This window comes from Terrapene carolina, unplaced genomic scaffold, assembly GCF_002925995.2.
Source record: "Terrapene carolina triunguis isolate 2854851 unplaced genomic scaffold, T_m_triunguis-2.0 Scaffold199, whole genome shotgun sequence".
Lineage (NCBI taxonomy): Eukaryota > Metazoa > Chordata > Testudines > Emydidae > Terrapene > Terrapene triunguis.
In genome coordinates, this window is record NW_020664550.1 from 3,708,807 (window position 1) to 3,735,203 (window position 26,397).

General features: G+C 47.7%; 1 protein-coding gene across 3 annotated transcripts in view; it reads left to right on the plus strand.

Moving 5' to 3' along the window:
- Positions 1 to 25,758, plus strand: part of LOC113405095 (fibroblast growth factor receptor substrate 3-like) — a 28,452-nt gene extending 2,694 nt beyond the window's left edge. Inside the window, exons 2-9 of one of the 3 annotated variants that reach the window (XM_024204126.2) lie at positions 10,070 to 10,207; positions 11,412 to 11,500; positions 12,288 to 12,474; positions 15,144 to 15,305; positions 15,897 to 16,054; positions 17,688 to 17,986; positions 18,104 to 18,607; positions 24,972 to 25,758. In XM_024204126.2, the coding sequence (XP_024059894.1) occupies positions 11,435 to 11,500; positions 12,288 to 12,474; positions 15,144 to 15,305; positions 15,897 to 16,054; positions 17,688 to 17,986; positions 18,104 to 18,607; positions 24,972 to 25,128 (1,533 nt within the window). In that variant the 5' untranslated portion in view covers positions 10,070 to 10,207; positions 11,412 to 11,434 and the 3' untranslated portion in view covers positions 25,129 to 25,758. Of the gene's footprint in view, positions 1 to 2,836; positions 2,893 to 10,069; positions 10,208 to 11,411; positions 11,501 to 12,287; positions 12,475 to 15,143; positions 15,306 to 15,896; positions 16,055 to 17,687; positions 19,052 to 24,971 lie in introns of those variants that run through there. The other 2 variants (XM_026655296.2, XM_026655298.2) reach the window with 2 other exon arrangements.
- Positions 25,759 to 26,397: the final 639 nt, after the last annotated feature.

Here is a 26,397-nt window from a genome sequence, read left to right on the forward strand (position 1 = left end):
CCTAAAGGGAACTATTCTACCAACTTGTACTCAGTGAAAGTTAATCTCCTGTGTTTGGGTTTGGTGTCAGCTTTATCTCGACTGCTTGCTGTTATGGACTTTGTCCAGTTGAGCTGCTGGGCCTTTCTTGACTTTCTCTGTGTATTTTCCGCACAATTTGTACAATTGCTGCCTCCTCTACATTCTCCTTGTTCATTCACTCACTGTCATTTGTGTCTATTCACACAGAAAAGGAAGCATTTCAATCACACCTAAGCTCCCATCTACAAGACTAGACATTACAACACAACCATAGCGCGAAAAATTCTGCCTCGCTAGACAGAACCAGTCTGTGTTCTAAGCACGTTAAGGGAACTGTGCTACAACCCTGAAGATATAATCATTTAGTCACAACCCTTTCACAGCGCTGTGCTGTTTGTTATTATTTGTACTCCAGAAGAGCCTGGAGGCTCCAAGTGCAACCGGGCCCCCGTTGGCAAATGCTGTACAAAACACAAAAGGCAGTTCCTGCCTATAGCATTGTTACAGGCTAATAGACAAAACAGAAATAGCTAACAGGCAACAGAGAGTCCTGTGGCACCTTTAAGAATAACAGATGTAAGTAATTTGTCAGATGTACAGACCTAGTAAGTAATGCCTCCCTACTGTCCCTCTCACAAGGCAGCCCCCTACCATCCCTGTAGTATGTCTTGAACCATATTAGCTGCTTTGCAGATTTATTATGCCCTACTCTGAAGACTCATGTAGCACATATGCCTTCAGACGGCCCCCTCTGCGGGGGTGAATGTCACTGGGGGATCAGAAGCATGCCAACTACAGGCAATTTCCATCACTGCTGTTGCCAGCAGAAGTCTCACATTAGTTCCCCTGACTGGTGTGGACAAGGATATTTTGTCTGAGTCATGTTCAAATCTGTTTAAAACATAAACACACATGATCTCTCAGAGGTCGGGATTAAATTCTTCTCTGTTACACCTGTTGACTTCAGAAGAGCATTTAACTCTGAAGTTATAGAATGGGTTGGCTAGAACAATCACAGAATATCAGGGTTGGAAGGGACCTCAGGAGATCATCTAGTCCAACCCCCTGCTCAAAGCAGGACCAATCTCCAATTAAATCATCCCACAGATTTTTGCCCCATATCCCTAAATGGCCCCCTCAAGGATTGAGCTCACAACCCTAGGTTTAGCAGGTCAATGCTCAAACCACTGAGCTATCCCTCCCTCCAAACCCCATGTCAATCATGTTCAATGATAGTTCAATCATGAACGATCCCTGTCCATAAGTCAGGGAAAACATGTTAAGCCCACCTTTAATTACTTGTCACTAGCATTATTAATTATGATTATTATTTGTATCTCATGCATTCAGACTGCATGCAACAGGAATTCTATTCTGAGAGGTTATGGGGATATTGTGAGCAGGTACAGGGCAACAGTTGGCTGGCGTGTGTACGTTTGCTACTTTAGTTGAATCAGGGAATATTGTACATGGCAGATAAATGGCTGGGGAGAAGACATAGTGCCCTGGGAAATCTGTTGTGTGTGTCTCTCTGTCCATGTGCAATCTTTCCACCAAAAAAATGGAAAAAGCACTTTTTTGAATATTGGGCCAGAGTAATGGACCAGGTGTGGGCACTTTGCCACTACAGGGAACACGCCTAACAAATTAGGATTTAATACATGGCATCACCTTGCATTTCTACAGCATCTTTCATCACACAGGAGCCCCCAGTATTTTACAAACCACACAATTCAGCCATCACTATATATCCATGGAAAATACAGCCACTTCTGATAACTGATTAATAGCAGACAACAATACTACACAGCAGTTTAGTACAGGAAGTGAAGAATATTGTAAAAATATAATTAATATTATCTAATCCGTAGGCATTTACCATGGTATGTGGGGATGAGCTATTATTAATATGAATTATTCTTTTATGTTAATATTGCAACATTACAGGCAGCTACTGGAGTGTGTAGGTATTTGAAAGCTATAAACAGGATATATGTGCGAGGAAAAACAGGGACACACCTTTTAACTGCATCTAAATCCATGGGGATAAAGGGAGGTTTTTGACTGGTAATATAGTTTGCTAGAAGAAAGGGATGATCTGTCTGCACGGGCGTGGGTGGTGTGGGGTTAGTGTGCACGGAGTACTGGCTGTTTTGTGTATATGGCGTGGGAGTGCACATGGGGTTTTGTCTGTGTTGGAGGAGCCTGCGTGTGAGCTGTATGTACATTGTTGTGGCATGAGCTGGGTGTAGTGTGGGGTGGGGTGGGGTTTGTACACTGCACTGCCCCTTCCTCCAGCTGCTTTCTCTCTTTAGGTGCAAACATTTTTAACTCAAGATCAGCTCCCCTCCTTTTCCCCCCAAATACCCCAGCTCCATGGCCCCCAGCTCCCCCACCTTCTCTGCCCCCCAGGGCCAGATCCCTCTCCCCTGTCCCAGAGCCCCTCCCTTGCCCCAAACCCCAAGTCCCCTCACTCTGCCCAGTCCCAGAGCTCCCACACGCCGAAGCCCTACGGCCCCACCCCGCAGCTAAGCTCCTCCCCCTCCTCACTCCAAGGTCCCGCCCCCTCCCCGCCTCCCTTCGGAGCCCCGCCCCCCGCCAGAGGACCGGAGCCGCGTGTCCCCAGCGCCACCTAGCGGCCGCATCGCCTCCCTCTCGGGTCCTCCCAGCGAGAGACGCTCTAGGCTACGGCTGCCGGACTCGCTGCTCCCGGCGGCTCCGAGTCCGGGCCCGGCCCCGGCCCGAGCTGGGGTGGGGGGAGGGAGGCGGCGCTGGCGGGTCCCGGAGCCCGAACGGGGGCCCTACGGCGCCGGCCGGCGGGGCGGGCCCGGCCCTCAGCGCCCGCACGGCAGAGGCCGGGCAGCGCCGCAGGTACAGAGACCCCGCCCCGCCCCCCCTTCTCAGGCCCCCCCCGCACTGCCCCCTCCCCTCTCCCGGGGACCCCTCCCGGCCCCCCTACTCACTCCGCCCCGCCCCCCGGGGCCCCTCCCCACTACCCCCCCGGGCCCGCCCCGGCCGGCACCTTCCCCCAGGGGTCCCCCTAGCACCCCCTATGGGACCGCTTCTGCCCCTGCTCCCCTGGCACCGTCACCCCCCCCGAGCACCGTCACCCCCCCGTCCCTCCTGCACTGACCCCCCGTTATCCCCTCCCTCTGACCCCCCTGCACTGACTCCTTGTTATCCCCTGACCCCCCCAAATCCCCCCTCCACTGATCCCTTGTTATCCCCTGACCCCCACAGCACCTCCTGCACTGACCCCCCGTTATCCCCTCCCTCTGACCCCCCAGCACCTTCTGCACTGACCCCCTCGTTATCTCCTCCCCCTGACCCCTCCTGCACTGACCCCCTGTTATCCCCTCACCCCCCCCGACCCCTCCTGCACTGACCACCCATTATCCCTTCCCCCTGACTCCTCCTGCACTGACCCCCTGTTATCCCCCGACCCCTCCTGCACTGATCCCCTGTTATCCTCTGACCCCCACAGCACCTCCTACACTGACCCCCCGTTATCCCCTCCCCCTGACCCCCCCAGCACCTCCTGCACTGAACCACCGTTATCCCTTCCCCCTGACCCCTCCTGCACCAACCCCCCCATCCACTCCTTCTGACCCCCATCCTTCCTGCACTGACCCCGTTATTCCCTTCCCCTGAGTCCCCCAGCACCTCCTGCACTCAGCCCCATTATCCCCTCTCCCGACCTCCCCAGCGCCTCCTGCACTGACCCCCCGTTATCCCGTGACCCCCCCCCCCCCCCCCCCCTCGCCCCCCTGTCCCCCCCCCCCCCACCCCCCCCGCCCTCCCCCCCCCCCCCCCTCTTCCACTGACCCCGTGTACACTTTCACTGCTCCTACCTCCAAACTACCCCTTCTTACTCCTCAATTTACTGCTTTACAGAGCTCACACCTCCCCCTAATATCATTTCCCTCATTATCTAGCCCCCCCATGATTTACCTGTCCATCTTTCATCAGCTACCCTATCCCTTCCATCCCTATCCTGATGCTCCAAGAGCCCTGGCATCCCCTCATTAAATATCCCTTCTCACTCACATGCCAATCGTTTCATTTTGTGCTATCACTAATATAATGGTCCCCCTCTTTAAAGCCCTCTGCCACCTCTTTTCCCCTTTGTAATTGCCACACAGTGCCCTAGCAAACCAGGGCTTTAGGGCATCCATCCTGCTTCCCAAGCCAGGCTTGGGACACTGGCATAGGACAAACCTTTCCCTTTCCCTACTTTTTCACCACTCCAAGCCTCTGTAGTTTTGCTAGTTGCTTGTGTGATCAAGCATGGATTTGAGGGGCTCATTGACTGCACTGTGCTGTGTGCCAAGGGTTTTGTCGTGGGTTATGTCCCGTGGCACTTGGTGGCGTCCTGTGCCAAATGGCGTTTTTTGCATGCAAGGTGGCATCCAGGGGCAATTTTGCTGTTCTCTCTTCATTGCTCAAATCTCTTGCTTTTTGAATCATGTAATTAACAGTGTTTGCCTCCCTGATGTGTTGCACATAAGGGAGAATTGCCAACTTTCTAATCGCACAAAACTGAACACCCTTGCCTTGCCCCCGCCCTGCCCCTTCTCCAAGACTCCACCCCTGCCTTGCCTGTCTCTGAGGCCCCGCCCCTGCTCACTCCATCCCCCTCCCTCTGTCACTTGCTCTCCCCCACCCTCACTCAGTCGCTTATTTTCATTGGGCTGGGGCAAGGGGTTGGGGTGCAGGCTCCGGCTGGGGGTGTGGGCTCTGGGATGAGGACAGAAATGAGGGATTCAGGGTGTGGGAGGGGCTCTGGGCTGGGGTAGGGGGTTTGGATGTGGGCTCTGGGAGGGAGTTTGGGTACAGGAGAGGGTTTAGGGCTGGGGCAGGGGGTTGGGGTGTGGGAGCGTGTGCGGGGTGTGGGCTCCGGGAAGGAGTTTGAGTCAGGAGGGGGTTCCAGGCTGGGGCAGGGGATGGGGGTGTGGCAGCAGTTGCGGGGTGTGGGAGAGAGTTTGGGTGCAGGAGGGGGCTCCAGGCTGGGGCAGGGACTTGGGGTGTGGGAGGGGGTGCAGGGAGCAGGCTCTGGGTGGCGCTCACCTCGGGGGGGCTCCCCGGAAGCGGCAACATGTCCCTCTGGCTCCTAGGTGGCTCTGCGCAGTGTGCGCTGCCTCTGCCCCAGGCGCTGCCCTCGGAGCTCCCATTGGTTGCGGTTCCTGGCCAATGGGAGCTGTGGAGCTGGCGCACGGGGCGGGGGCAGTGCACGGAGCTCACCTGGCCATCCCTCCGCCTAGGAGCCAGAGGGACATGTCGCTGCTTCCGGGAGCCGCGTAGGGAGCCTGCCAGCTGCGTGGAGCCAGGTTTTTAATGGCCCACTGACCAGAGCCGCCAGGGTCCCTTTTTGACCTAGCAACCCTAGTTGTGCAACTTTGCACATGAGATTCCAGCAGAACATGGGAATTTGCAAGTAGGGGTGTACAGGATACTGCTTTAAACAGATCGTTAGATGGACATGAGTCTTCTTAGGAGTTGGGCACAGGGGGACAGGAGTCTCTACCACTGGCTGTGGAGAAACAGGGAATGTTGGACAGAAATGTGAGATATTCAGGGAGCGGAAGAAAACTGTCAATTAGAGATAAATTCAAGTTTGGGGGAGTCCATGGAGGAGCATGAAGACTCACAGGGAGGTTTGGATCTGAATTCTAATGGATAGGAAGGCAGTGATAATTTTTGAACTTGGGAGTGATGTGTGCCTTGTTTCCAGATACAAATGGCTGGATTAGGCATTGCCTTTCACGCAGGCTGCGTCCGCGCTGCAGTTGGCAGGCAAGATTGCAATGTAGACATACCCACAGGGTGGGCAATCTCCAGATTGGGATTTGAAGACACAATAAATAGGGGTTAAAGACTCCTGAAAGTCTGTGTCTTATTAACATTTCGCTCCAGGGCAGGTATCTGTCTTAACATGGTCTCTGCTGGTAGTGTCGTGCCAATTGGAAGGGTATTCACTCACATGTACAATACTGGCTGTCAGTCAGCTTGAAAACCAAAAGCTTTCAATTTGGTGTTATGCATCCACTGCTGCTAATGAGGAGTGATCGGCGCTCCCCACCTGTGTGTTGCACATAAACATAGGGTCTTTAATCATTTTGGAAACAGAACAAAGCAGTGCAGTAGATTAGCATTGGAGATGCAATACACAGTGCATATCAGCTCATTTGAGTTAGAAGTGCATTTTTATTTGTAAGCTCCTTGGAGAAATTATCGGCCTCTGCCTAAAATTGTCATCTTTGTGTAAAACTTTAAAAAATGTCATTCTAAAATGAAGATTAGATTATTTCTCATCTGCCACCCTCCCAGAAAAAGGAGCTATGTCGTCATTTCACATGATTGTTTTTAACCCACATTTCTCAAAAACATAAATATGAAAAACACAGGAAGAGATTACAAAAGGAGGAGGTGAAAGCACTATTGTGAATTATAGTGCTGGAGGGTGTTTGGTGCTGTCAGAGTTTTGGAGGTGACCACCAAATTCACACCCTTGGTAAGCCAAAGGGAATCCAAGAGTTGAGCTATGCACCCAGACACTCAATAAGAAGAACCGAGATATGAGCTGGAGAGGATGGAGTTTTGTATGTGGATGACTTTCCTTTCCTTAGTTTTTAAAAAACACTTAGAAGATATTTTCTAAGGTAGAAACAGGAGTTAGGCATCCAACTTCCATGGAAAGTTAATGGGAGTTAGGTGCCCAGTCCCCATTTTGTGCATTTGAAAATCTCCACCTTTATTGAAAGGTGACAGGAGTATCACAAGAAAATTTGCCAGCTGTGATTTCAGAATCTATCCCTCACAATAAGATAGGAAATGATATATAACCTGCCTTAGGCCTTTTGACAACCATGGAACCTTGTATCTTTTTGAGAATACTCCCATCCCTTGGCTGTAGGCAGTTCTCACGTTAGGGTATGTAGCTGGGAGAGAGTCTCCCAGCCGGGGGTGCTAGCTCTGCCTGAGCTAATGTGTTAAAAATAGCAGTGGGAATAGCGCAGCACGGGTAGCAATTCTGGGTAGCTACCTGCGTCCAAATCCTCCCGACCCTGTGGGTACGAGCTGGGGTGGGTAGCCCAAGCTGCTACCTTGGCGCAGCTGTCCAGCTTGCTATTTTTAGCATGCTAACTCAAGCAGAGCTTGGCTCGGAGGGGTTGGGAGGCACATTTCCAGCTACAGTATAGACACACTGTCACTGACCCAGGCAGTCACAGGTGTGCATAGGGCTAGGACTGCTAGCTGGTTTCATTTCCCCCCGAAAGCCAATTAAGCATGGTGAGCAAGAAACCATGAGAAATGGCATTGTAGATATTTATATGCCAAAGACACAACTGACGTCTGGGCCTTTAACAAAGGATAGCAGCATTTTGCTTCGCTTGTGTATAGGCTATGGGGGATTTCAGCAGATGACTGGAGCAGCTGGTGTGGGCAAAGGGATCTGGATGATGGGAGCTCAGAAAGAGCTTTGAAGCACTTTAGTGTTTACAGTATGTAGGCAGGCAGTAAATAAGGAGGGTGCTTGGTTAACTAGGATATTCTCTGGATGTGTAGCATAGTCAGAAAAAGGCATGTTTTCAAAGGATTGCTCGTTGAAGAGTAGAGTCTTAAGAATCTAGGTATCTGCATCAAATGGATACAACTAAAATCGTCAGCAACAAGGCATTGTCTGCAATGACTAGTTGACTAGGGAATCTCCAAAGATCATTAAATGTGTAGTTTTATAATCTCGTTTCCTCAGTTCTGAGCCTTACAGCCTTTCAGTGGAAGCCCATAACACTCTATCCCAAACATTTTACAGAGCCAAAGAACTGAGTGACAGAAATACTAGTAGAGGGAGAGAAAAACAAAGAGGCAAAGGAAAAAGTTGAAGTTTTCTACTGAGATTTAAAATAGGATGGAGAATTGATATAGTGGGAGGGCGGGGGGGAGAGGATGTTGGTAATGGCAGGTGTTGTAGAAGAGAAGGCTCCTTGTGCCAGCAGTGACCAGATTAGTTGAAAGGCAGAGAGGAGGCTGATGCTAGATTAGTGGGCAAAGTCTGTGAGGTTTGCTGGAGCAAGTTCATGAAGGGTTTTACAAACAAAGAGGCCAATTTTGAAGTGAGTCATGAACCTATGGAGTTATTCAGGGTTGAGGATGATGTGATTGCATTGGTTGTAAGAACGCAGGCTGCAGAATATTGCATTTTCTGGAGTTGGGGGAGCTGGGACAAAGAAAAGCCATTGAGAAGGTCATTGTAATAATGAAGATGAGAAGACACTTAAGGCGTGTGTACTCTACAGTGGCATAACTGGTGCTGCAGCTACACTGCTGCAATCCTGGAGAATAGATGTACGCTGCAGTGACAGAAGGGTTTTTTCCATCAATGTAGTAACTCCACCTCCTTGAGCAATAGTAGCTAGTCGACAGAAGAATGCTTCCGCATCTACACTGGGGGTTTAGGTCAGTAGAACTGCAGAGCTCAGGGGTGTCAGTGCTGTAGCTATGTCAAGTTTTAAGTGTAGATCAGGCTTAAGATCTGGATGAGGATTCATCAGAGGTAGGACTGGGGCAGTGGCAGACAGAGGCAGTGTTTGAGGTGTGATGGAGAGATACCCAGGTATGGATAAGGAAGGAGAAAGAGCAGAATCAAGTCTGACAGAGTTATGTACAGTGGAGGCAAATAAGATGATATTTGTTACTGTAATGGTCAAAATGTGCTAGCTATACATGGTCACTGCCACAACCTATACATGTGGGCGTGAGGATACTGCTTTTGCCCAAGAGAATCATCTTTGTCTCTGAACTCTTGCTAAGCTGGTGTGACTGATGATGAAACTGATTGTTATGTGCCAGAGCTTGAAATTTTCAATAGCATCTTCATTTCATTTACTCTTGTAATGTCAGGCTAGTTATCCGTACAGTTTTACTCTCTCGTTCCTTGGACTACTAGATAATTAACACAGTGCGTCCTTTGTTAGTGACTGGTTCTGATTCTGGTGCCCCGAGTTGACTTTGAGTTCAGTAAACTAAAGTCTGTAATGCCAGTTTTTCCTATTACTAGTATGTGCATTTCCTGTACACAGAGCACTTGCATTCTCTGAAAAGTACCGAATAGTTGTTTAGTTTTGTGTATATCTGGAATTTGTTCCTTTTATGATCCAAAATAGAATAGCTATTGTGTTATTTGCCCATTGGCTTCTATAGCTTCTTGCTCTCTGAACCTTGTTAGGAACCTTCTGTCTAATTCAGATGCATACAGATTCCTAAAGCATCAGATACATGTGATTTCTAGTATCTTTGATGCTAATTACTAGTATTATAATTTATTTATATTGCAGTAGTGCCTTGGAGGCCCAGTAATGGATCGGGATCCCATAATGAGACAAAATTTGCCTTATTTCTGGAGATTAGTTGTCCAAAATTGCCCAGTGAAAAGAAAGTTGCTTGTGATCTTTGTCTGAAATTTCATTTGTCCATCTTCATTTCCAGCCCCACTTCATTTATGAACGGCGTTGAGCTAATTCCTTAATAGCTGCACACATATTTGGTGTGTTGTTGAAAATGCTTTGCAGGCCTTGTTCATTCTGCTGTAAATAGTGCAACTCCCATGAACGTTTGTGCCTAGTTCAGGAATGACATTTGTTGGGTGGAAAATAGATGTAAGTGGCAAAGTAGGGTACCTTGTGCTGAACTGGCAAAGGAAGTGTAACTTACAAACCAAGAGAGGGATGTGGGGGAAAAAGCAGCCAATAGGAGGGAGTTAGCAAATGCTAGTTGCATTTCCTGTTGACCTACCTCTCATTTTGCTCACCTAGTGAGTTCTGGATTGATCTGTTTACACCTACATTCTAATTTACCCCCAAAGTGTGTTTTACTTGTCAGGTCCCCACTGGATTTGTCCATGCAGTGTGTTACATAAACTTACATTTATAAATTATTGCTTTAATTTATGTTTTTCTTTTCTTTTTAGAAAGATTAATAGAGATATGATAAAAATCTAGCTCTCTGTCTTTCTTTTCTCTGCCAATCTCTTTGATTGGATTCTTGTCAGGTGAAACATGGGACAGTTTCTACGGAACTCTAGGTGACTTCTTGACATCCTGGTTACCATGACACTCAGCAGAGGACTGTGGGAATAAAGTGGGAATCCCTCCCCGCCCTCAAAAAACCACCTAATGGCCTCAACTGGGTAAGAATCAAGTGAGACTAAAGAGTTACGAACTTTCTTCTGTCCTCATGGATTATCTCAAAGGCACTGCACAAGGGCTAGGTCTACACCAGCGTTTCTCAACCTGGGGGTCGAGACCCAAAATTGGGTCGCCAGAATGTTTCAAAGGGTTGCGTGGCAGCTCCTTTGGCTCCTGTCCCACAGGACTGGCTGGGCCCGCCTCCCTGCTCCAGGCACCGCAACTCCTGGGGTCTGAGCGACACTCAGGTTTGGCCCAGCCATCGTGATGACGGGAGTCCGGATAGGACAAATTTGAGTGAGTGGCACTGCAACCCCATGAGCCAGGTCACAACTCCACTCATGTTAATTTGGATCAAGTCAGGGGGGCGGGGCGGGGCCAAATCTGGTGGCGCTGCAACCCTGAAGGTTGAAATGTCCAGAGCTGAGATCCAAGGCCAGCTAGCCCCACCCAGCACAGCAGCTGCAGGGGCTGCCGCTGTGGGGTGAGTGCTGGGCAGGACCTGACCGAAACCCTTCAGGGCCTCCACCCCCAGACTATTTACAACAGGCCATAAACATTTACGAATGGGTCTTGAGCCCGAAACGGTTGAGAACCGCTGATCTACACTACAAACTCTTGCTGGCATGGCTTTGTTGGTCAGGGTTGTGATCTCTAGCCTAGACATAGTTATAGTGGTAAGATTGTGCTTTCGCTTGTATAAGCTATTTCCACACAAGGAGTGCTTTGCTGCTATACCCTCCCGGGTTAGCTATACTGGTGAAACACTCCTAGTGTAGACCTGGCTAGTGCTTAAGGAATCCTTCCTCATTGTGATTAGTCATAAAATGGGTAGTTGGTGCCAAAACTCCAGAGTAACTTTGTTTTATGAACAGCTTCCGTAGCCCCATTGTATCACATTTGCTGTTAGTTGCTCCGTGAAAATATTCTTCTATTAGAAAAATTCCCTGGTGGTGTGTATGTGCACTGTGTGGCCTGCCTGTGGCATTGCGCCCTGGCATGCATACCCACTCCCCCCTTCTTTGAGGGCATTTAACGTCCAGTACACTTCCAGGGCTCCACTGAGCCATCCCTGCCTTTGCTCCACCACTCTAAAAGCCTGGGTCATTGGTTGGGATGAAACAATAATTACGGATCAAAAACGCAAATGAAATTGTGCCTTTATCCTCTGTTTTTTTTTTTTTTTCTCCCGCACCCTCCCTTTAGGGCTCACCTGGTATGCTAACGTCATGGGGAGCTGCTACAGCTACCTGTGCAGAGACAGTGTCCCAGACAACCACCCCACCAAGTTTAAGGTAATACCCTTTATCCTAGAGGGAAAGCTCTGCAATTGACAGCAACCACTGGGAATCAAGGCCTGCAAAGTACAATCCAAATTTCATGGAACCTACGCATTAAAGCCCTTTCTCTTATGGGGAAATTCTTCTATAGGGAAAGATTTGCAAATGTGTTGCTAATTTTTAAGCAGGGAATCCCCTGCTTGCTGGTTCCACCCTCTGTCTTGTAGAAGGATTTGCATTGGCATCGAGATTCAATCTCCCAGTGCCAGAGAAGAAACAGATGCAATGAGAAGGGAAAATTAGATGGCTCACGTGTTGTGGAACCTTTCAAATTGGGCCCAAGTCAGTGGGCATCAAAAGTTATCACCATGTGGTAGCTATTTGGTGGCTTGTGTGAAATGCGTCCGTGCGTTTCAGCCTAATTGACTGTAAACAGGTCTCCACATTGTAAAAGCACCAGCACAGCCGGCAGTGGTGAACCATTTGACAGTCTTAGCAGAGAGGCCAAGAATTGGAGAGAGACTGAACTCTCCTCTTCCCACTCAAGGGTGTCTCCCCCCCCACCCCCCCACGCCTGTGTTGAGGCACATTAGCTGAGCTGGTGTGGGGCTACAGTCTTCAGGGCTGTCCATGTCACACCTTTCACCAGCAATGAATTCACACCCAAATGACCTCCCCCTATCATCCAAGAGCAAGGCATGTTAATGAGTCAAGGGAGAGAGTGCTGGGGCTTCCAGGCAAACTTACATCTGTCACATCTCCTGTGTTGAGCCTCCTGATGTGAGCTTTGTTGCCTCTGCAGGTAACAAATGTGGATGATGAGGGTAACGCGCTGGGATCTGGGATTATGGAGCTAACGCAGATGGAGCTCATCTTGCACACACACAAGCGCGATGCTGTCAGGTGGCCGTACCTTTGCCTGCGCCGCTATGGCTATGACTCCAACCTCTTCTCCTTCGAGAGCGGACGCCGCTGCCAGACCGGACAAGGTGTTGTGCCTTTTGGGGGAACAAACCTGTCTAAAACTTTCACTTGCAGAATGCTGTAACTGCTTGGTGCTGATTTCTCCCCTGCTTATTACGTATGGGAAACCTGCTTTATACCCTGCTTCACATGCACAAGCGATAGCACACCTCTAGGGTACTGTAGTGTGTTTGCATGTGCATTTAATACTCCCAATTAAGGCATTAATGTTGGAAGCTTGTGACTGAGGGCAGAGCCATCATGTGGTATCACTCTTGTGGCTTATTGTGGCTCACTTGTTTATATTTATAGACTTAAAGTAATTAGGCTATTGCCTTATTAATGCACAGCATGGAGAAACACATCTAGAATTGGCTCTCATTATATCTTAAGGTAAGCAGTTTTGGAGTGGGGTTTCAATTGGATCAGAGACCATTAAGGAAAATCCAGGTGGCAGAAGAAGTTAGTGATTCTGTGGGCTTACTCTTCTGTGTTGGTACTGAGGAGGTGCTAGAAATGCCACCTTTCTATGGGATGTGACCCCAAGGTCCCCCAAGGTGCTTTTTGCAAGGATGAGGCTGTTGGCTCTGGTTTCCTAGGCATGTTTCAACTTCAGATATTTGCTTTTCAATGCATGTCGTCATCTATGTCCTCTGTACTACTGTCTGCCAAGCCTCTGCTCTGTCTTCGTTTAGGTCCCTTCTAAAAGGCTTGCTTGTTCCACAATGACCCAAAAAAGTGAGTCAATGTTAGTTTTTAAAAAATCCTGTCCTCCTCTGTTCTGGTCTTTCCAGTGCATTCTGTCTTCTCTATCTGCCTTGTTTAGCAGTACTACTACGTTTACTGCTTTTTATCAATTGATCCTGCAGCACTTTGCAAGGTGGGGGGAGGGTAGTTCCAAAAGTGCCCCATTTTTTACATATGGGGAAACTGAGGCACAGAGATGACATGACTCACCCAAGAACACCCCATTCAGTCAGTGGCAGAGCTGGGAATAGAGCCTACGTTTCCTGATTCTCACTATTCCATGCTGCCTGTTAAACTGTAAGTTTCTTGGCATAAGGGCTATCTGTATATTACTTGTAAAGAGATGAGCATATTCTTGGCACACAGCAAAAGGAAAAAAAAAACAGGTTATGTCCCCCAATTAGCATCGTGTGTTGAAAAGTCCTCTGATATCTGAATAAAGTCCACATCACTGTTCTGCGTCTGTTTATAAAGTACTGTGTGCATTTACAATGCTGTGTGCTACTCTTTTATAATATTTATATAAATAGGATTTGCCTTTAGTGGAATTCCATGCTTATCGGTTGTCAGCAGGGTGGGACCTGTGGCTTTTTGTGTGTGTCTATTTTGCCTTTTGCAGGATTCAGATCAGTCGTTGGAATGCTGTTACGTTTACTTGGGTTTTCTACGGAGCTCTAGATAGCACAGATAGGGTAGAGTCATTCACTCTTCACCTACAAAGAGAGCTTTCAGAGGGCACAGGATAAGTCATCCATGTCCTCTATATGCAAAGATAAATTGTATGGAAGCCATACTGTTTTGATCTGCGTACATTTCCTCTGGTTCTTTTCCTGCTCAAAGGAGACTTTCTCACTTAATTGATTTTATTTGGATCATTCCTCCCTAGCCCCAGTGAATAAGACAGATGCATATATTTTCTGGCAACAATATTTTTCAAATTTTTCTTCAGAGTAGCAGCAGTTGTTGCCATGCTGTTGTCCTTGTTGCTATGGCTTTTGTGCATTCATGTGTGTGCGCACCAGCATGTGATTGGTTAGTTCTGCACACGTTGGCTATTGGTCAAACTATTTATCTGGGGAGCCACCGTTTATTTTGATACATTTTAAAAGTGGAGTGCAGTTGCCCCTCTCTTCCACATGCATTCCGCGTGCCCAATCCAATTCCCATTAGAGTCAATGGAAAGACTTCATTGACAATGGGAGTTGGATCGGGCCCCAGGTAAAATGAAAGAACGGAAATTACAGGTGAAGAATCTCATCTGTCACCCAGTATACCATTCTTATCTCCAGCAGAGTTAAGTAATGTAAAGTTGGCATTAGATACACCAATTCATGGATCAACTAGCAATGGTGGTGTTATATTTCTGGTGATGTAACAACAGGATACACTATACAGAAATATCGCCTCGGGGGTGTTTAAATATTGACAATATCTTACAAAATATTTCCCTGTAAATCATAAATTTGTGTGTAGAGAAATACAGGGCTTGCCCAACAAGCTCAGACGAGTTGTCAATTTAATTTAGTATCCTGTTTGAAATATTGTCTCACACCATGAGCTTTAGAGGAAAATGGAAGAAGCTTCATAATGTGTAACAACGGGCGTATAGAGAAAATTACTTCCTAACCCCGGACATTTAGTATGTGACTTGTACCCTGACTTGTACCCTGAAGCATGAGGGTTTATACCTCTTACAAATGTGTGTACTATCTAATGGAAGGGTGACTATTTCCATTACCTATATAAATGTCTAATCTCTTTTTGAATCCTGCCAAGCTCGTGACCTTATCCTGTGACAGTGAGTTCCCCAGGTTAATTGTGTTGTGTTAAACAGAAACCCTTTTCAGTCAGATTTTACATTTTGTTGCTTTCCAAGGACTAGACTACACTCTTACTAAACTAAGATTGTACTCATCTCTCCCCACCCCCCGTCTTTGTATTTGCACAGGGATATTTGCCTTCAAGTGTTCAAGGGCGGAGGAGATCTTTAACCTGCTGCAGGACCTGATGCAGTGTAATAGTATCAATGTGGTGGAGGAGCCAGTCATCATGACTAGGGGCAATCACTCCACTGAGCTGGAGCTATCCCGGACACCCCAGACAACCAACGGTAAGGCTTCCAGAGTACTAGGTAGGGTAGAGGAAGTTTGTCCAAGTTTATCTCTGTGTTGGGTGCTGGTCTCCCAGCCAAGGCTACATTCCCCCAAGCAGCTGATGTGAGCTGTCTGGCCTCTGAGCTGGGCCCTCGAGTCCACGTATGTTCTGTGCAGCATGCTTAAAGCCCCACTCGTTTGCAGATGTGATACCTTGTTCCCAAGGAAATGGGAACAAAAGCTGCAAATATCAACCTCATTCTCCGACTCCAGTTGGATTCCAGCTGGAGGCCTGCCAAGTGGCCTCTTTAGGGATCAGCGGGCTCCTGAGGGAAACCTCAACTAGAAGAATGTGTGTTTGTTTCTCACTTTCATAGACGTGACTTAAGTGCTGGTAAATTTAACCTGGGGGGCCTAGCCTGCATATTTACAACAGGCGTACACATGGTAGGAGCCTTTCCCCGCCAAGCAGGCTCTGCCTTTCCAGCACGTCTGTTTAATAAGGCCCTTTGAGAAGCTGGCCCATGGTGCAGATGCAGCCGCATCTGTACGCAAGGCCAGTGTGATGCTCTGGCTCTCAAGCACGTCTCTCTGAATTCTCCCCCCAGCTCTGGGATACACTGTTCCAGGGTTCCCCAATGGATTCCACAGCTTCCCTGGGGAAGCCCCATCCTACTCCACGGCCCGACACCCTTCCATGAACAGCTTGAGACACTCCTCCATTGGGGAGGACTCCACACATGCCCTCATTGGGCCGGATGAACAGGTAAGCCCAGGTCTCCTGATCTCCATTGCTGCAGGGAACTCATAACATGTCTTCTCCTTCTCTTCTAGGATTCTTGTGGGGTGCTAGGCTCATGCATCTGCTCAATGTTAAGGAAGCCCAGAGACCCTCTTACCTTGTCAGTTGCTCCTTCTTGGCTGTTTTACTTAGTTTCACTGTTGCAAATTTGCATCCCTGTGACTACTCGCTGGGTAGCTTCCCCGGGTGTAGCTTCCCCGGGTGTAGCTTCCCCAGGCCATCAGTAATGATCTGCCCCTTGTTTGACAGCAGCATGCAATTCCCTCCTGAAACTGTATGTGCTGCTTCCACATCTCTACCAGCCCCAAGCTAAACTCTAGGCTGGATACCGAAACTCAGACCCTTGCATGGTGTTGTGCTACCACTACACTGCTTGGGCAGCTGATCTTTGTTCTCTGTGTTTAGGCTCATAAGATTTATCATACCAGATCAGTCCATTACACCCAGTGTCTTGTCTCCATCACTGTCTGATAGCTGGTGCTTCAGAGTCACACAAACCTAGGCAGGTGTGGGCTCCTTCCTCACGTCATTTCTGTGTCCTAGGATACTTTATATAGACCACTCAAGAAGATATCTCACCTTGTGTAGATGGAAATTCATATGCTCCACACCAGAGTTTGAACTCAACTTGAAACCTGTTTAAAAACGTGTCATAGATATTTTGTTTTAAACCATCTCATGTGCATAAGTTGCTCATGTTTGAAAGGAGCCTGTGTGAGGGCAAGTCTGTGCTACAAACTTTTGCCAGCACGGCTGTGTCAGTCGGGGTGTGATGACGCATGATCCCTGGCTGACAAAGCTGTACTGGCAGAAGCCCCTTCTCTAGATGTCGTTGTACTGGCAAAACTGCAATTTTGCTGGTATAGTTCATTTTTTGAGGGGGAGGGGCTAGAATAAGCTTTACTGGCAAAGTACAGTTTTGCTGCTATAAGCTGCATCTACACTAGGAGCGCTTTGCTGGTGTAAAATACCAGTATAACTATACCAGCAGAGCACTTCTAGTGTAGATCTGGCCTCAGACCCCAGAGAGCCCACACGTCAATCCCCTGATTAATAGTGGCTCTGATCCTAAGAGAGAGGCTGGGGAGTTATGGGAGGGAGGAGCAGAACCAAATCAGGCCAGACTAATGGGGAAGCTTTAGAGCCATATTATGTCTCCTTTAAAATAACTGCAGTTCTTCAGGGCAGTTTCTAGATGAGCAAAGATGCAGCTCATCCTGCCCCGTAGAAACTAAATTCACATCCATGAGAGAAAACAAAATTCATTCCTGTCTCCAGGTGCTGAGTGTTTGGTTTGCAACAGTCGATGTGTAAACATAATTTTACCATAGCTGCATCCCTTTCGGCCAAGTTTCACTCCCCACTTTCTCGGCACACAGCCCCTCCAAGTTTTTTCAGCCACCAAGACTCCTCCTCCTCCTCCCCCCCCACTTTATCAGCCGCCAGACTCCTCACTCTCCACACTCACATTCTCAGCTGTACTCTCACTCAATCCCACCCCCCACCCCCCTGTATTTTTGGCTCTGATCTCTTCCTATCATTGTCCCCCTCCCCAGCATCACCCTCTGCCTCTAAAACACATCTTCTCTCCCTGCAGTCCCACACCTATGTGAACACAACCAGTGGCGAGGAGGAGATGAGGGGCCGGCACTGCATGCACTCGCTGCCTGAAGTCCACCCTCCTTTTCTGCACGGGAACCACAGCTGCTCTCTGGAGGACCGAAACCCCCAGGTCTTCCTGCAGCCGGGGGAGGTGAAGTTTGTGCTGGGCCCTGCCCCAGTTCACAGGCACATGGTGAAACGTGACAGCTCCTGCCGTTACTATCGGGAGTGCGGGGGGCACATCTGCGGCCCTAACAACAACAACGAGTGCCAGGATGAGTGCCTCGTGCCCAGGTGCGTATATGAGAATGTGAATGGCCTGCTGCCTGCTGGGGGCGCATCTCTTCGGCGTGGCGGGCGCTTGAAACTCACCCGGGAGGACCTGGGCTTAAACAGCTGCTCTCACCGCAGGACACCCCTGCTGCACTACGAGAACCTGCCTTCCTTGCCTCCTGTGTGGGAGTGCCAGCCGCTGCGGCAGGACGAGGACTCTGGGGACACGCTGACTCCTTCTCCGAATGGCTACCCCGAGCCGGACGAAGGTGACCCCCTGCAAAACTACATGAACTCGGAGAACACCGCACTGCACAGCGGCCTGCGTCGGGATGACTTCTTGCAGCACCGCCACAACTGCACACCTAGTGTCTTCAGCTTCGACTTCCGCCGGCCCTGCCCGGAGCAGCAGCGGCAGCTCAACTACATCCAGGTGGAGCTGGAGGCTGACCCCCACAAGGGGCGCCAGAGCCTCCAGGTGCCCTGCGCCCCGCTTCCTGCTGCCCACCCAGCCAGCAGGATGGACTCCTACGCGGTCATTGACCTTAAGAAGACAGCAGCCATGTCCAACTTGCAGAGAGCGCTGCCCAGAGACGATGGGACTTCAAGGAAAACTCGGCATAACAGCACCGACTTGCCTCTGTAAGGGAAACACTGCGTGCAAGCGCTGCATTGTGGCTTTCGGACTTGCCTTTCAGTGTATCGTGTAGCGTGACTTTCGTTCTCTATTGCCCCCACGCCCTGTTAACCCTATTGCTCAATACAGCATCCTGGGATAGCTCCAGCAAGCGGACTTTACAAATGTCTGCCTGCCTCTCTCCGTTCCTCCCATGTCATTTGTTTCTAAAGCCTTGCAGAGTAGCAGCAAACGGTCTTTATTTATTTATTTATTTATTTAAGTTATTTTGTGGGGTGCCAGCATTCGAAACGGCACCAAGCGGAGTATAAATGTAAACAGGTCATTCCTGGACCAGGGTCAGTCCCCCTGCTTTCATGTCATCCATGTGGAGAGAAGACAGGGGGAAGGATAGCTCAGTGGTTTGAGCATTGGCCTGCTAAACCCAGGGTTGTGAGTTCAATCCTTGAGGGGGCCATTTAGGGATCTGGGGCAAAAATCTGACTGGGGATTGGTCCTGCCTTGAGCAGGGGGGTGGACTAGATGACCTCCTGAGGTCCCTTCCAACCCTGATATTCTATGATTCTATGAGAGGGGTGGAGAGAGTATTGGGAGTGTTTAAAAAACAAACAAACCCCTAGGAGCAGGGGGAAAGACTGGGAATGCAAGTGGAGTTTGAGGTTTGGGATCAGGGAGCCCTTGGTGTGTACTTATCTGTCTGCCTTTTTTGTGGATATTCAGAAATGTTTTCCAGCTGTCGGTTTATTTATTTGTTTTATTTTTCTATCTATTTATTTTATTTTGTAAACATTCTTTTGCACCAAAGTTAAAAGTGCCAAGCCAGTGGCAACATGGAATGGATCCGCTTGGTGTTCACCTCCTTTTTTGGGGCGGGGGGGGGAGGGGATGATATGGTGAAAAGGGTGCTTTGTGGAACTACAAATGGGGAAAGCGTAGCTGTGACTCAAAGCTCAGTTACCTGGAATGCACTATATTGGGCTGGTGGGAGTGACTGCAGAAAACATGGAAGTGTCAGCATAGCTGCGAGGCAACCAAGCTTGGAGTCCTATCTAAGGAGCAGTGCCTACTCCTGCATACCTCGCTGAGTCCACGTGAAATAATTGACTAGTGTTTTGGCTAAATGCATGGCTCGTTTCCTTGTATTGTAGACTCAAAAGACTAAATTGAGCTTTACTGTAACTCCATTGGCTTTGAGTGGTTGTAACCAGTTACCCCCAGGGCTGAATTTGATGTGAACCATCAGGCCCTTCTGTAAAAAAAAAAAAAGAAAAAAAAAGAAAAAACTTGCGCGTGACGTTCTACTTCTCTTCCACTGTGGGATGTTCCAATGATAACATTCTGTGTATGGTTTCACTTGCTACAGACCACACCAATCTCTGCAGCATGAGGCATTCACTGATTCCACTTTGCTATTCCCTCTCATTTCTATGAGACGTAAAAGAGCTCTTGGAATTATATTCACTTCTGCCTTATTGTTTTGAAACTCCCTCACCCTCTTCTGCAGGATTGGAATCATGCCATCCAATTCTCTGAAAGCTCGCTCGGGGTTGGCAAATCGAGCCATCCAAACCTTCCTATGATGTCCTTGCCATTGGTATGTTAACAGACTAGAGTCAGTGAAAGGGAAAAGCTGGTTCATCTGCTTATATCTCGGCCCTGGCAGTCACAAGCATAATCTGTCGATTTCTGAGATTCTTTCCAGCGCTAACAAACCCAACTTCTTTTCGGTGCTGTAGTGCTGCCTTGAAAAGTGAGTCTTTTAGGAGCAATGGCAAGGAATGTAGCCAAGCCCTACAAATAAGTAAAGCTGATGGGTATCCATATAATCTCTTTACCCTTAGGTCAGGAACTCCTCCCCATTTGTAGAGTTATGATTCTTCTCATTGGCTTGGTGTCTGCATTACAAATACCAAACACCACCACCACCTTCAGAAGTGAGTGAGTTTTGGCAAGCCTTTGACCTCTTGTCTTCCAGGCTTCAGTCCAGCTCTTATTTTTGTTCTATAACAGAAGCTAATTATTTTTAATATGTGAACTGACTTTATTTATAGGGAAACTGTCACGTAGTTTATGCCCCACATTTAGGTTTCATTGGGAGTGAGGAAGAATTTTTTTTTTTTTAAGTAACTGTATAAAAATATTTTCATGAACAATCTCAATGAAGAGGCTTTTTTTTTAAGGGTTAAACATCACCCTCCGTTGTAGCTTTTGCATCTCAGACATTACAGCACTGGACAATGCCTGAGAATCTTTAGCTGAAACTGACTAACTGCTGAATTTAAATTGACTTGTCTAGTTTTGCTCACCCAGCTGAGATGTGCAAAACATCCAGGCCAAAAAAAAAAAAAACAAATTTGTAAAACAAGTCAGGATATAGGTTTTGTTAAATGTGTGCTTGATCTTGACAGAATGTCTTTAAAAGTCACAATACGAACATATTAGAGTTACATGGCAGCTGTTGCTGCAGATGCACTGTATTAATGTATCTGTATTCATGTAGGCCCTGATCCAAAGCCCATCGAAGTCAGTGGAAAGACTCCCACTGTCTTCGGTGGGCTTTGAATTGCCCTTTTATGGGCAAATGTTGTTACCTATTATAGTGCTTCATTGGACCAATCCAGCACTCACTGAAGTCTGCTGAATCCTTCCATTGACTTCACTTGCAGCCCGGATCAGGGTCTATTCTAGGAATTTGTTGCTAGCATTTGGCATGATGAACTATCTAGCTTAGTGTTGTTATGACTAGGGATGTGGGGAACCTGGCACACATCCACAGCAGTAAATCAAGTCCTCTAATACCTTTATCACTTCCTCATTGGTCTGTAGCAAATGTATTGATCTAACAGGTTTATTTAGTTAACGGAGAGGATAAAATGTTTTTATTTCCCCACATCTAAGATGGGTTTTAAAAAGTGATTAGCGGGGCTGTTTACAAAATAATGTTGGTCACAAATGACCACGAAGTAAGAAGTGGTCACAGGATAATAGTTGCCTGCTGCTAGATGAGTGCTCTTAACATAGGGATAAAAGAAATAGCACTTCTCTCTGTCCCGTATTCTGCTTAGCCTGCATGAACCGCAGACTTTCAGGCCTTGTCCACATTACAGTTCTAATTATGCTAACAAGCATCTTTAGCAGGGCCCTATCACAATTCCTCTGATCAGCAATAGTTTTCTGAGAACTAGGTTAATCAGACCATGCTGTGATGCACCCACAAGATGCCCCAGCTGGCTATCTCCCCATTGTTGTATGTAGCATGATTTTATAACCTAATTCTCGGACATTGCGTCCATCTACACTACGACAGTATTAGGGGATCTGGTTACCACATGCCTGTCGCCCGCACAGTGAAAGCAGTTCTTGTAATGCAGATGGGAAATGTCTGAGGCTTTAGCCTGTGTTTGGTGCCCTGTTTACAGCTGTATTTGTAGTGCAGATGAAATGGAAAAGTCGCTGTCCACATTGGCCTGGGAAACAGCCCTAGCAACACCTACGTTGAAGAGGAGTTCTTACTAGCATGGTGTAAGTCATAGTGTGGACAGTCTAAGCACCTTTGAGAGTAAGGGGGAGACAGGAAAAAACAGTATATGACAGGAGCCATCATCCCTGTTGTATTGTGGTAACTCCACTCTGTTGTGAAGTTTTCTGCATTTGCTGGTGACTCTGATCAGATTTAGAAAGTGTGCCTCTCTTTAAAATTGGGAGTGGCCTGGTGGTGGCAATCCTAGGACTTCAGGATCATCTCTTGATGGAGATGAAAGGCTGAGAGGGAAGGATGAGAAGGACTGAGCTAAGAAAGAAGATCCTATAAGTTATTTGTCATGCACTCACTCATTTGGCAGATGGTGCTAAGGCACTTATAAGGCTTGTGCCATTTTCTTTCTTTCAGTAAATCATGCGAAGTGACCTCAGGTGATGTGGGGCCCAAGCCTATGAATTACTGAGCATCCTCCACTCTCACTGAGTCTCATTGCCTTGCCGGATCAGGGCCTAGGAGGTTTAACAGCAAAGCTAATCTAGTCCCAGACAAAAAGGTAAATTTCCCCATTCTGCCCCATGTGGGCTTGCTATTGGCTAGAACCACCCCAAGATCACAAAGGACTCTTGACACTACTGCAATAGCAGAAGAGGACTCCTTGACCATTGGACCAAATTCCTCCTGGTTGCAGCCTCATTAGCTTTGGTAGGGTTACACCCAGGATCAATATGGTTCCCGGCATTGGAATAAGATATCTCAGACCCTGTCCTTTCCCATCGAAAGGGGAGGGGCCTTCATTGCCTTTTGGCAGAAACATTGGGTTCCTTTAAGTGTATCCAAAGCCACTCATCTGTACAGGTGAGTGCTTACCTGTCTTTGGAGAAGTCAAATCAGGTGTAATGTAATAGGTGAGGCCTGGGGCCATGTTGTAGAGTTTGCTGTCATAGTGTTCTCTCTCTAGAGTGGGGGAGTTGGGGGGAACAGCCAATATACCTGAATGAGTATTTCCAAAACTCTAAATGAGCTGAGAGGCTGGAATAAATCAGACGGGTCTCTTCAAGGTGCTGTTTGTTAGCAACACAGCTCTGTGGGGCTTCCTCCCCAGTGCACCCACATAGGCTGAAGCTCCTAATGTGCCCCGGTCTGCAATGCCATTCAAATGTCTAGTGTCTAGTACATGGGGTTGGGATTAGGGCGATAGGTGTTTAATTATTGTCTCGGCCTCAGACTTCCTGGATGACCCTGGGCAAGTCACGCTACCCTGTGCCTCAGTTTCCCTACCTCACAGGGGTGTTGTAAGGCACTTGTGGTTGGGATACTATGGTGATGAAGGCCATATAAGTACATAGAGATTCTGACACTTTGACTTGGTTGCCTTATCAAAGCTATAATCCAGTTTATAGTGGTTGATAATGAATGATGTACCTGCTAAGGAGGGGAGATGAAGTAGCTAGAAGTTCTCTCATCACCGAGGTTATAGAAGAAGCCTCTGATTTTATCCTGGGTGGTTCTGATTTAGTACATGTGTGGTTTGATTTGGAGTTTGATTTTGCAAATTGCCATCTGGCTGTGTCTTGATTTACTCTCTCTCGAATTCTCCGTTCCTTATGGCATCCTTGGGTAAGAGGAGTGCAGTGTTTGACTCAGCAGGTTTTGTTCATGAGAAGTTGCAGGTCTCATGAAGAGGTTCAAGAGAAAAGTGCCAGGGGCAGATTGGCTCTAGGGGATGGCTGAGTAGAAGTGAATTTACAATTTAATGCTCATTGGACCCATGTATCCATAGCACAGAAGGTCAAGTTCAGCTTTCGAGCTGGGTGGGAAGACTTCAGGGGATGGAGAGAGAATCTGTGCAGGCAAAGAGGGAGAACCAATTGGCCACACTGTGAATAGATAAAGGCTTCTTAAGGCAGTTAGTCATCTCATGGGCTTGGGGGAGACACTGCCCTGGTCACCTGACTTGAGTTAGCCAGGAATGTATTAGACCAGTGGCTCCACTGCTCTTTCATTCTCTGGCAGCTTCATAAGGGTGAGATCTCCTTCCATGGACAAGGTCCTCTCCCAATCTCCGTCCTGTTGCCTCGTTTTCGACAGCCAGGAAAACAGTTCATGGAGTGCAGCATGAGCTCTGCTGCATTAGAGCTTCAGGGACCAGAAAAAGAAGGGAAGCCCCTGTTGATGAGGTTTCAATGTTAACAAGTGTGGTGTGGTGTTATCCAGCCTCATAGCTTCCTCTAGTGGTCAGATGTGGGACATTCTCAGGTAGAAGATGGGAGTTTTCAGGGGCAGGTTGAACAGGCTTGGACCTTTTTTATTTGACTTTTCCTCACCACCAAGTTCCTTGCTCTGTTTGATTAGCAGTTGCTTTGGATAATAGATTGTAGGTAGCCTGTAATTCTGTTGGAATCTCTTATCCTATGATTCTCTTTTGGTCTGGAATTATTTATATTTATAGAGCACCATTGGTATTCCTGACACTGTTACAGATCTAAAATAACACAATAATGCCCTGAGGAGTTCATAATCTGCGGGGAAAATTCAGCCCTGCTGTAACTCCACTGACTTCAGTGGGGTCACACGGGAGATGAATTTGGCCCCAGTTATCCTTGTTAGAAACCTTCTAGTTCATGACAAGAAAACAGGACATCTTCTCATTCTATATTTTCCTCCATACCATGTTCTTTTAATGGTTGCCTTTCTTTTCCTTGCACATCTTGCCGTGAGCCTTGCAAGGAACAGATTATTGGACTATCCAAATGCCTGTGCACCTGTATCTTGGATGTGGATTAAATTAGGAACCATCATCCACATCCCAGTGTCTCCCCTCCAAACATGCTGTGACCGGCTCAGCTAATACAACATAGGCAAAAACCAGAATGTTTCATTTTTTGTAGTGGCCTTCATAAACCTTGGTCTCAAGAGTCAAAGGTGCTCTCCAAAGCATTATATATCTGGCTGGTGTCACACCGCTGGACACAAGGAGCTCAGCATCGTAAATGGGTGAGTACCTGCCTTGGAGACCCCGCATGTGCTAACACAAAAAGGAATTAGCCCCCGAACTGAATTGGCTCCAGGATGAGGAACACATCATCTCTTAAAGCTTGTCCTGTGGACAGAGGGCTTCCTCTGGTATCGTCCCTGCACTGATCTGTTCTGTGTGGGGCTGATAACATGGAAAAGACCATGTGTCCCCAGGAGGCTTTCGGCTTGAGGAGATTTTCTTTAGGTTTTTGAGTGGCTTAACTTTTTAAGTGTTTTTTCTTTGGGTTTTGAAGTTAGGCAGGTGGACTGCCTCTCCCTCGACATCTATTTGTGGTTGCCAGGGAATAGGTCTAATCTGAAGGAGTGTGTCTATTTTTAGCTTGTTTTATACAGCCTAGATGCCTACTTTTCTCTCTAGGAATGGAGAGGAACTGTAACGCTCTTGGTCTGAATGCTAGTAATAGTTACCTGCCTTACAAGGGTATTGTGAGGATTAATTGATGTTTACAGAGTGGTTTGAACACGAAAAAAATTATACAAGTATTTTTATGTAAGCCACTGTGTCCACTGGAAAAAATTCCCAGCTGTTGCTGTCTTTATCTCCAGTGGGAAGCGGCCGTCTAAATACCTCTAACCCTCAGAATCTCCTCTCTCCCATGCTGGAAGGGGATTGTTTCTGTACCTCTCATGCCAGAGACCCCTGTGAGGGTATGTGTGTCTCGAGCAGTCAGTTGTTTCTGTTGATCCCTATGTGCAGTGTGGCCACTGGCTAGGCCTTAAGAGACTTGGGTTCTATTCTCAGCTTTGCTGCTGGGTGTCCGTGGGAAAATCACGTCACCTCCCCATGCCTCAGTTTCCCCATCTGTGAAATGAGCATAATGATACTGATCTCCTTTGTAAAGCACTTCAAGATCTGTGGATTAAAAGCGATATACAAGAGCTAGATATTATTAACAAGTTCTCTTAGTCATCTCCGCAGCCACTTCCCACCCGTTTTCCGTAGGCATGATGCTACCCAACTGCATCTGCCTTCACCCTTACTGTGCAGTATCATTCATCAGTTGCTTAGTAGTAATTTCAGCTCACCTGTTATGGCACCCTTGCAGCCTGTCTGTAGAGTTTGTCTTCCCACCAAGCTTGGTTCATCTGAAGCTGAGTGCTGTGTGTAGGTAGCTGAAGGGGAGTGGATTCCTGCTACCAAACAGGACCAAAAGGGAAGAAGTTAAGGGATAGGGTAGGCTGGAGGTTGGGAAATGAAAGCCAGGGAGTGGGTGTGGGGAACACGCTGGTTCTAAAGAGGGGATCCTATTTGTTTCCTTCCTTTGTGGGTGTGTGTGA